This window comes from Chiloscyllium punctatum, chromosome 41 (genome assembly GCF_047496795.1).
Source record: "Chiloscyllium punctatum isolate Juve2018m chromosome 41, sChiPun1.3, whole genome shotgun sequence".
In the NCBI taxonomy this organism is placed as follows: domain Eukaryota; kingdom Metazoa; phylum Chordata; class Chondrichthyes; order Orectolobiformes; family Hemiscylliidae; genus Chiloscyllium; species Chiloscyllium punctatum.
Genome location: NC_092779.1, coordinates 29,881,071 through 29,893,071, shown reverse-complemented (window position 1 = coordinate 29,893,071; position 12,001 = coordinate 29,881,071). Strand labels below are relative to the sequence as shown.

General features: G+C 41.5%; 1 protein-coding gene across 1 annotated transcript in view; it reads right to left on the bottom strand.

The window, feature by feature from the left end:
* Window positions 1-4,981: 4,981 nt before the first annotated feature.
* LOC140464966 (ankyrin repeat domain-containing protein 33B-like) overlaps window positions 4,982-12,001 on the bottom strand; it is a 44,212-nt gene continuing 37,192 nt past the window's right edge. Inside the window, exon 4 of the mRNA XM_072560652.1 lies at window positions 4,982-10,058. Coding sequence (XP_072416753.1) covers window positions 9,181-10,058 — 878 coding nt within the window. The 3' untranslated portion in view covers window positions 4,982-9,180. The remainder of the gene's footprint in view (window positions 10,059-12,001) is intronic.

The following is a 12,001-nucleotide window of genomic DNA, read 5'->3' as shown; positions in this document are numbered from 1 at the left end:
GTTTCTCCCTCCCACCTCCCCCAACATTCCTAATGAAGGACCTATGTCTGAAACATAGACTCTCCTGCTTCTCAGATGCTGTCTGCCTGCTGTGCTTTTCCAGCGTCACACTTTTCGATTCTAATCTCCAGCATCTGTAGTCCTCACTTTCTCCTTTAACAAAATGTGTCATGACAGGCTAGTACAAAAGGTGAAGTCACATGGGATCCATGGTGAGCTGGTAAAATGGATACAGAATTGGTTTAACCATATAAGACAGAAAGTAGTGGTGAAAGGGTGTTTTTCTGACTACCCCTCACGTGTGGAGTTTGCACATTCTTGCTGTGCCTGGGTGGGTTTCCTCTGGGTGCTCTCATTTCCTCCCACAGTCCTAAGATGTTCAGGTTAAGTAGGTTGGCCAAATTGCCAAATTGTCCAGGGATGTATAGGCGAGGTGCATTAGCCATGGGATATGCAGGGTTATAGAGATAGGGTAGGAGGCTGGGTCTAGGTGGGTTGCTGTTCAGAGGGATTTAATGGGTTGATTGGCCTACATCCTTACTGTAGGGATTCTGTGATCCTACATATCTGTTACCAGTGGTATTCTGCAGGGATCATTGCTGGGACTCCTGCTGTTTGTGATATATCTGGAGGAGAACGTAGGTGGTCTGATTAGTAGGTCTGTGGATGACACAAAGATTGGGGGAGCTGCGGATAGTGAGGAGGATTGCCAGAAGATGCAGCAGAATACAGATAGGCTGGACACTTGAATGGAGAAATGTCAGATGGATTTTAATCTGGGCAAATGTGAGGTGATACATTTTGGGAGATCTAATGCAGGAGGGAAGTATACAGTAAATGGCAGAACCCTTTGCAGCTTCGATATACAGAGGGATCTAGGCCTCCAGGTCCACAGTTCGCTGAAAGTGGCCACACAAATGGATAAGTTGGTCAAGATGGCAGATAGCATGCCTGCCTTCACCAGTCAGGGAGTAGAGTATAAAAATTAGCAAGTCATGATGCAGCTGTATAGAACTTTAGTTAGACCACATTTGTCTACAGTTCTGGTCTCCACATTACAAGAAGGATGTGGAAGCTTCAGAGAGGGTACAGAAACAGTTTACCAGATGTTGCCTGGTTTGGAGGGTATTAGCGATGAGGACAGATTGGACAGACTTGGTTTGTTCTCACCCGAATGTTAAAGGATTTGGGGCAACCTGATAGAAATTGTCTTTTATCCCAGGATAGAAATGTCAGTTACTAGGGGATATAGGTTTAAGATAAAGGGGGCTAAGTTTAAAGGAGATGCGAGGGACAGGCTTTTTATAAGCAGGATGGTAAGTGCCTAAGCGCTGGCAGAGGAGGTGGAAGAGGCAGCTTAACAGATATATGGATAGGCAGGGAATTGTGGGATACAGACCAGAGAGACAAAAAGGTTTTTGTTTAGAAATACATCATTAATTGACACAGTCTTGGTGGGTCAAAGTGCCTGTCCCATGCTGTATTGTTCTTTGTTCTTTGAGTGAATAAACAGCTCGGGGCAAAATTGAAAGGCAGAACCACTAAATTTTGGATTATTACTATGCTATGTGCAAATTGGCATAGAATAAATAAGATTAGAGATTTAAATACGTACTTGAGATTGATGTGAGAGAAATGTGTTCATGGGGCACTGGGGAAGGCTGTAGCTGTACAGCTAAGCCTGTCTTCACCAGAACTGTGTAATTAGGACAGTAGAATAGTGATAAACTATTAGTAAGTATTAATGAACTAAAAATAAACTAACCAGGGATGAGGTTGCAAATGATCATGTGAGGCAAGTTGTGATATAAGAGCTAGGACAAAGCAAAACCGTAAGGGAAGGAAGTGACAGGAAGGGATAGCGTAGATACTTAATATTGCATCAGTAGATAAGATGAGAGGTTGTGAAAATACTAAAAGGAAAATGAATTGATGGCACAGTTAACTCATATTTACTTACTTTTCATTTCCATGACGGAGATGCAGTCACTGGTGAACAAAGCTGGGAACTAAATGTTAGAGTGTGGTCAACATTTAGAAAGAATAGACAATATGGAAGAGGTAGAGTAACACTGTTAATAAAGGATTGTTATATTAGAGCAAGAGGATTGGTTAGCTCAGTTGACTGGATGGCAATGCAGAGTGATGCTAACAATCTGGGTTCAATTCCCACACCAGTTGAGTTAATCATGAAGGAATCTCAATCTCTCCCCTGAGGAAGGGTGACTCTCAGAATGAACCACCAACATTTGCCTCTCTGTCTCTAATGAGAGAGCAGCCCTAAAGTCCAGTAGGACTACGGCAACTTTACCTATTAGCAAAAAGATTTTAAGTCACATTGATGGTGGTTAGTCTCAAAATGACAGTAAACCATTTAAGACTGGAGCTGAGGAAGAATTTCTTCATGGAGAATGGTAAACCTTTTACAGTTCTATATATCAGATATGAAAGCTCAGTTATTGGGTACTTTGAAGACAGAGAATGATAGATTTCTAGACAGTAAATATATGAAACAAAATTGGGAGAGTATGAGCATTGGAGTAAAAGGTCAGCCATGTTTTAATTGAATGGCAAAGCAGACTTAAAGAGCCATATAGCCTAACCCTTCTAATGGTGTTTATATCAAAAGATGTGGCCTTGCTTTTAAATCTGATCTACCAGCTTCAGTACACCACGTTTTTTAAGGACACAGTTTTTATCTTTGTATTTGAGTCATAGAGATATGAAACAGACCCTTTGGTCCAACTCGCCTATGCTGACCAGGTATCCAAAATAAATCTAGTCCCATTTGCCAGCATCCCTCTAATGCCTTCCTCTTCATTTACCCCATCAGACGCCTTTTAAATGTTGTAATTGTACCAGCATCCACCACTTCCTCTGGCAGCTCATTCCATACACACACCACCCTCTGCATGAAATATTTGTCCCGTAAGTCCCTTTTAAATCTTTCCCCTCTCACCTTAAAACTATGCCCTCTAGTTTTGGAGTCCCCCATCCTAGAAAAAAGACCTTTCTGTTTATCCTATCCATGCCCCTCATGATTTTATAAACCTCTATAAGGTCACCCCTCAGCCTCCGACACTCCAGGGGAAATAACCCCAGCCTATTCAGCCTCTTCCTGTAGCTCAAACCCTCCAATCCTGGCAACATCTTTGTAAATCTTTTCTGAAGCCTTTCATGTTTCACAATATCTTTCCTGTAGTGGGGAGACCTTAATTGAATGCAGAATTCCAATAGTGGCCTAACCAATGATCTGTACAGCCATAACATGACCTCCCAACTCCTATACTTAATGCACTGACAAATAAAAGCAACAATACCAAATGCTTCCTTTGCTACTTGTGACTTCAAGGAACTCTGAATCTGCAATCCAAGGTCTCTTTGTTCAGCAACATTCCCCAGGACCTTACCATTTTGTGTACAGGTCCTGCTCTGATTTGCCTTTCCAAAATGCAGCACCTCACATTTATCTAAATTAAACTCCATCTCCCACTCCTCAGCCCATTAGCCAATCTGATCAAGATCCCCATTGTCTTTGCTGTCCACTACACCTCCAATTTTGGTGTCATTCTCAAATTTAGTAACCATACCTCCTATGTTCATATTCAAATCATTCACAGTTGATTCTGCTATAACACGGGAGTTCATTTTATTGCACTCCTGTGTTAAAACATTGCGTTAAAGCAGCGCCATTTAAACTAATGGGACCAGAATTGCATTATAACCAATACATACTTTAAAAATTCGCACTTTAGAAACAGTGTCCCCAATTTGTCAATCATGTTATCGTGAATTCACATTAACAAAACGTGCATTATAGTAGCGGGTGTATATAAATGACTAAAAGCAGTGGACCCAGCAGCAATCCTTGTGGCACACTGCTTGGTCACAGGCCTTCAGTTTCGAAAGCAACTCTCCACCACCACCTTTGAGTCAGTTCTGTATCCAAAATAACTAGTTCTCCCTTTATTCCATGTCACCTAACCTTGATAGCCTTATCAAACACCTTACTGAAATTCATATAGATCACTTCTGCCTTCATCAGTCTTTTTCGTTACTTCTTCAAAAAACTCAATCAAGTTTGTGAGACACTATTTCCCACACACAAAACCATGTTAACTATCCCGTATTTGCTACTTCTACTCCTCTTCCATACTTTCCTGCCTGTAAAGACTTGCTTAAAACCTGCTAGATACTGAACTTCAACCAATTCTGCAGATCATTGAGCAGAACTAACTGGATTGGGTCAGAGGTGTCACTGGGTCAAAACCCTGGAATTCCCTCCCTTAGGGCATTGTGGATCTACCTTTGGCACATAGTCTGCAAGAGTTGAAGAAGGCAGGTCCCCATCACCTTTTCAAGGGCAACCAGGGACAAGCAATAAATGTTGGCACATCCAGCAATGTCTACATTCCACGAGTGAATTTAAAAAATAAAGAACGGAAAATGAGGCAGCCAACTAGGAGACGACCACTTCAGAACAAATGTGCCGGTGTTTTTATGGCTGCTCAGTTCACATTTGGGACACCAATTTGGCCCACATCGGGTTCCAATGCACCTGTGAAAATCCAGTCCTTTTTAAAAATTACCACGATGCTTCATGACTTGTCAAGTTTTCTATCATTTTCTGCTTTTACAGTATATTATACAGAATCTGTTTTCTGTTTTAAAATTAATAGTCCTGGAGGGTAAGGAATTACCAAGAGTTCTGCAGTTCCCTTTTGTTTAAAGATTACCTCTTACTGACCAAAGCTAAGAAGTGAAAACAGTTTACTTTGCCCAGTCATACAGCACAAGCATGGTTTGAGAGTGTAGACTGAAATCAATTGTCAGATATTCTAGATGGTCTTAAAACTGCTGACACAGGCTGCTGGCTGCTAAATACCAAAAATGCAGCAAAGGAAATCCCCTGGGACCCTGTTTCTGCTGAAAAGGATAATACCTCAATGACAGAAAAATAAAAATAGTCTGCTTTCTCAGCCTGTTTATTTTTATTAAAAAGTCATATTTTCAACATTGATTATAATGTGAGATTCAGTCTTGCTTTTATGACATTCAACATTTGCATTTTTGCAAGTGCATATAATTATTGTCATATTTAGTTTTTTTTTAAACAAGGATCAACCTTGGAAAGGTTCACACCAATACCAATTAAGCAAGTCTGTACAATTATTTTAAAATGCGATTCATGTAGTATTATAACAGCTGGTACATTAAAAATAGCTTGTTATTGCACATTATTTTAAAAAAATCATATAAACATTTTACTCTCACACAGTGTTCAACCTTTACATTTTCAATAATGGGCATACTTTAAACCTTTCCCCTCCAATAAAACATCACAAAGAGGGGAAAAGGTGAGACCAAATATTTCTAATTATTGCTATTTGGTGAACTAGCAGTGAAGACAGAAATAACGTGTACAGGTATCCTGTGTGCTATTGCTGGTGTGGACTGCCTCATCCCTGAGTTCCTTGCCTTATTTTTAAATATATTCCACCCTAGAGCTAAAACATGCTACATCATTGATTGGAAGCAGTGCTTGGTTGTCCGTAGGCTAGTTAGAGATAGCTGCTGGCAATAAACAGAGAACACATTCCAAGTTCTTCCTCCTGGGACACTGAGAATCATTTGCTTTGGAAAAGTAATAAAACTTATTTGGGGGGGGGTGAATGTTGCAACCAATGTCACTTGCTGTTTAGATAAGGATTTTTTAGCTATTTCTGGAGGAAGGCAAACTTAGGAAGGATTACAGAGGATAACTGATGTAGGTATAAAAACTATCCTCCTACAAGATGAGGTTGGACAGTTTGCAATGATTATAGTACATCTAAAATTGTCCTCCAGATGTAGTCCAGGGCTGTAATAAAACAAATACTGTAAACTACATTAAAGATGTAAAGTTATTTAAATGCCCTTCTACACTTAAAAGTGATCCTGAAATTCTGATTGACAGAGAGTCATTTCTGCATTATAGACTGGAGTTGCACATTGAGACCCTGAGGAATTAGACATAGCAGACTCCTTGGCAACTGCCCACGAAATTGAAGGTTAAAATAGGCAATTCTCCTGCAACTGAATCCCTTAATGCCAGTGAATTCAGAGGGCTCTGCTTAACCAGGAAGCTAGGCTTTTGATTGTCTGAATTCTGGGTAACTGTTAAGCTGACCACACTACAACCCCAGTTTACCACATATGAACTCCACAACCCCATCCACCAACTACATTGCCCCTGACTCCTTGTATCCCCAGGATCTTTAATAGCCATCTCCCTCAACTTAATTTTCTCCTGACCCAGAGATCTTTTATATCCAACCTAGCAGGCAAATGCATCTCATCTGAAAGGCAATAACTAACGTTATAATGATTTCTTAGTACTGCACTAGAGCATTAATTGCTGTACTGGATTTCAACCCAGAACCTTGTCTTTCACAGGCAAATATTCAACCAACTGGCCCATAGCTGAGACCATAGCAATGGTAGTGGGATGGTCAATATATATAATCTTTCAACTTTACCTTGTTTGTGGATATGTGGATCTGCAACTGGTTACTTTTTGCGAAAGCCCTTCTAAATCAATTGGAAGCACATTATCAGCACCAAGTGATTTCCTCCCTGGAATATGTTCAGTATAATCCTAATAATAATGCTACTTGTAAAAATGATACTGACAATAAACTGACTCTTCACAGTGTAGGTTGCAAAGCTGTCACTGTCTCAGAGCATACTCCCCAAATAGCCTGATCTCACATTGCCATTGGACACCTTCTATGGTAATGGGAAGAGATTGACATTATGAACTGCCTGAGGTGTTACCAAATGGAATCAGGCATCTCAAATGAGCTGTAGGCCAATAAGGAACACTTTACAGGCTTGAAACGAAAAGGAGCATTTATATAAGGAGAAGGTACTTTAATTAATCTAAATAATCCAAGTGTTAAATTATCCAGATGGCCCAACTGTTAGAAAAATAAGAAGATGGTTAGCGATGATAATACTTTATGTCTTACTGAGCTGCAAGCCTATTAACTGCTGGACTGTGACCAGACTGCACTATAGGCCTATGCTCACTTTTCTAAATGAGAAAGTACAGATTGTTGATTGGAGCCCTGTAAGTTCATCCCCAGCAATGTGTTTCTTTTTGTGGGCTTCAGGAGAATAAAAAGGGGAGCACATGAGAAGCAAGAACAACGTCACAGGCTGATTCTTGTTCTGCATGTAGAGCTCAGGGCCTTGTTTACCTGAGTTTGTGTTGCTGATCATTTTGTGTTGCACATTTTTTACCTGTACATCTCATTGTCATGAACGAAAAGGGGATTATGCAGCACACCCTGAACATCTGATAACATAGCACAGCAGTGTAGTAGAATAGTGGTATTCATCAGTTGGCCCCCACTAATGGCTAAAGTAAATGTGCTGGGAACATGGGCTGACTTATTGCAAAGGACAGCTGCTTGACCCGAATGACCATAGGGGATAGAGGTAGGATTTAGTCCGGTCTCCCATTCTTCTCCTCTTTGAGGGGTAATCACAGGACCACAAACACAAGCAAAGATCCACCAAATGGGGACGTGCTGTTCTCACTTTTAGCTCATAACCTTTTGTGGGACAGTTGGTTGGACCATGCAGCCTTGAGCATGACTGCTGAATTTGTGACAATAAAAGAACGTTTAAATTCATGAATGGGTTTCTCATTTGACAGATCTATTATGGGACACCCATTTTCACTCTGTAATCCTTCAGTCTTTGAGCATTTCCACATAGGGAGGCCCAGTCTCTTCAATTGACCCTCTTGTCATTGGTCTGAGCTGGGACAGTTCTTCTCAGTTTTCAGAATAATTGCACATTTTTTTAAAAATCTGAGAAGAATTGCTGGTATTTGCATCTCACATAGATCTTTTGAAACAAAGAAATGGACAACATTGCAGTCTAGCAGGCAGATAAGATTGCACTTAAAATGATGAGTGTTAACTCCCAATCCTTTGTGAACTCACTTCCATTACATAGGCATAGTCTCCGCCCTGGAAGAGTTAAGGATGTCATAGTGCAAGGACAGTACTCCAAATTTCCCACACTGCCCTTCTGTTGTGAGAACCAAGCATAATGACTACATTGAGCATTAGTGAATGAGGAATTCAGCACCCTCAGCAACACAGATGAGATAGGAGAAGAGGACAATTATAGACCAAAGAGGTAGATTTTTCTGCTTAGAATACTCCCTCCTTCTCGTGTTTTGAAGTGTTTTCTTTAAAATATACATATCAGTAATGCAAATTTAATTCTGATATTAGCAGCCGGCTTTCCTACAGCCAGTTAATCACTTCATAGCTTACTCCATCATCTTCCCCTTTAAACGTGCTGTGGCAATCTATAGCTGTTCCGCCAGTACAGTCACCACCAAAACAAACATACTTCTCTGCAGGCAAACATCCATTTGCGGTTTGTGAACCAATGACAGTCAATAACTGTGGTTTCTACTCTATTTTGGAATATCCATTGATCGTACAGTAATGGGACATCTAATGTGATTGCCTCACCACTTCACTGTACGATTTACTTCAATGGACTGAACTGAACTCCTGTTGACATGCCAGCCTGCTCAGTCCTATCAACCAATTGAAATGGTGTAGTGCGTGATGGCCGTGCTGATCAGTATGTTCAATGCTTGAGGAAAATGTGGAGGGTGCACCATCTATGCAAGAAAGTCTGTATAAAGCAGTCTCTCACACTGTCATACCCAGCATATTAACCAGAAGGCTAAACTGTCCATGAGGCATATTAAAAATAAAGCTTTTTGACAATCACAGATTTAGAGTCATAGAGTGTTAGAGATGTACAACATGGAAACAGACCCTTCGATCCAACTCGTCCATGCCAACCAGAACCCATGCAGTTTTAAATGTACCATAGTCCTCTTGATGCTATTTAAACAAGGGCTTATTCATTGAGCTGAAGATCTCCAAGAATGTCATATTTTGTAAATGAACAGGGAACGGCTGACTGTATTCTGTTCCTAAAATCATACTCTCCACAGCATGTCACACTTACCCATTCACTGGTCAACGTGACTAACTTAGAAATTTTTACCAGCTCACAACTTCCTTCTCATGGTTAAGAATCCTTGCTACTGATCAGAAGAAGCGATCGTAAGTGCAAGATCACAATTCCTTCATTTTACATCTACTTTCTGTTTGAAGAGGTCCTGTTGACTTTATGACTTTCTTTTCGCTTCACCGCTCTCTCACGCTCTGCTTCTTCGGCTCTTCTCTTCTCCTCCTCCTCCGCCTTCTTTCTTTCCTCCTTCAGCTCCTTGTACCTCCACTGGGGTAATTCCAGGAAGTTGCTGCCCCCCATCGCACTGCTCTTTCTACGTATTCTGTCAGGCTCATAGGTTGGTGTAGGTGCCTTAAATATGCGCACCTTAGGCACCACTATCCCAGGCTGCACACTACTCCACTTCATCATACTCAAGGGCATCAGACTCCCCCTCCTGGAGGAAGAAGCTGTCACATGCTTGGAGGGAGAGGTCAGTGGGGGCAGGCTGGCCCTCCGTTCCTTCTTCTTTGGGACAATGACAAGATGAGAGTTCTGAAATAATTTCTGGTGTTTGATGTACTCCTTGGCTGAAGCCTTCATGTCCCGAGATTTCTGCTTCCTCAGGATCTCTTGCACGGTGAACCTCCTCTTGCCCACACAAGGAGGGCTGCTCGGGCAGACTGTCCTACACGCAGTGGCAACAAAAGGGCTGGAGATAGCGGTGGTCATCCGGACCATGTGGTCAAGAGGCCCATCCTCTTGCAGATCACGGGGAAAGTTGATAGTCAAGGTTGATGTGATCGCCTCACAGAACTTTTCCAAACAGTTCTTGGGCTCATTGGCTTTGGCTACGAGTTCTTTCAATTTTGGCCATTCGGACTTATATCGGTCACTGAACTGGACTGGACAAGGCCTAGCCAGGAGTTTACGCATGAGACAGATGGTTTCATACCGTCCAGTAAACTGTGCCCACTGTTGTGGGGTAAAACCCCTTCCTGGATCAATGGCATTCATATCTGCACCTAGAGAACAAACATATACAAATAAGAAACAAAACATATAATCTATTTCTCCTTCTTTCAGAATTTAACATCGTTACTTCATTAAGATAGACTTCAGGCAATGTGGAATTGATTATTATCTAGAATTAAGTGACAAGCTTGGCTCAGTGATCTATAATTGAAATTATCTAAATTCCCTTACTATTGACAAGACTTCATAATACTGCAATGCAATGTACTAAAGCGCACATTAATTTTCCCAGATCACATCCAATAATTCTCATTCCATCAGAAGGCAATAGCAGTTCCTGAAAGAAAAAAAAATTGATAGGACTCCCCTCAGTGATTAGCTCTGCTGCCTCACAGCACCAGGATCCCAGGTTCGATTTCAGCCTCGGTTGACTGTCTGTGTTGAGTTTGCACAACCTCCCTGTGTCTGCGTGGGTTTCCTCCGGGTGCTCCAGTTTCCTCCCACAGTCCAAAGATGTGTAGGTCATGTGGATTGGCCATTAGGTGCATTAGTGAGAAGGAAATGGGACTGGATGGTTTACTCTTTGGAGGGTCGGTGTGGACTTGTTGGGCCAAAGGGCCTGTTTCCACACTGAGGGAATCTAATTAATCTAAACCAAGGATGCCTAAGAGGATAGAAACTGATTGTAGAGTTCTGAACAAAATTTGGGGTGTAAACTAACCAAATTTATATGTTCTACCGGACTCAGAGTTCCTAATCATGATGAGCAAATAAGCTGTGCACGGGATCCTGTGGAATATCCCTCTTGTAGTTTGAGAAAAGGTGATAATGCTATGACTAATAAATGGAGTTAGATCAATAAAATTGTAAACAGCATGAACCTAAGTATCAATTCAGATCATTGTCCAAACACCATAAGGTGGTGTCCACTTAAATTTCCATTCCTGGCAACACACAGAGCTGCCCAAATTCATGTCACGTCCATCGGCGGAGTTGTTTTCTGTACTTAAGATGGTGTGATTGCACAACAATTCTATAGCCAGTGAAGAGAGGACACATTGTAAAGGACATTGTCCAACATGACTCGCAGTGGTGATATTTATAACATTATAAATCTACTCAAGCACCACCAATCAATATTCATTTGCATTTGCATTTTATAGGCACCCCCTCATGGACTTTTACTTTCTTACCATGACTGACTGTTCCTACCACAACCAGAATGTCACACCCTTCCTAGTGGATGCATTAATTCCTCCAAGCCTATTTTGCCATAGCCTGAATCCCTCCTCCATGTCACCAACACCACTAGAAAGACCCACCGTTTCTCTTTCTCACGTTGGTTGGCAGTGAGTCTCCATTCTCCTGCTCCCCTCTCCTATGCCATAGAACTAAACAAGGAAACTCACAAAACACAACAAACATGCTATTGACTTTTGTCTCAGAATCTCAACCTGCTGTTCAGAAATTGAAACTTCATATCCTGTCTAATTAACTTACCCTGCACACCACATTTTCTACTCCTGTGGACTCCTTAAAACTGCCTCTCTAAGAGTGCCACCTATGAAATGGTGCAAGGTGTTGAACATCAGTCAGTGGGAGGGCATGAGTCCAAGAATCAGCTGCCACAGATTGTAGCTATTGAGAAGAGTGAAGGGGAGGTTAAGGAACTCTCAATGCTGAAGGATGGAGGTGAAAAACCATTCTGACATAACATCAAGCAATAAGTGCCTGTCTTGCCACATATTGGAATTTTAAAGCTGCTTTGCCTTGATGGCATATCAACCTACACTGGTTATGATGGCCACTGACACCAAAAACCTCCCTTCCTGTTGTCCAAAAGGTTGAACTGAGTTGGAGTATCAAGAAACACGTCAGAAGGAGCTGTTCTACTCAGAGGCTTTTTTTTCAGATGTATTCACCGGATGTGGGCATTGCTGGCTAGACCAGAATTTATTTCTCATCTCTAATTGCCCAGAGGGCAGTTCAGAGT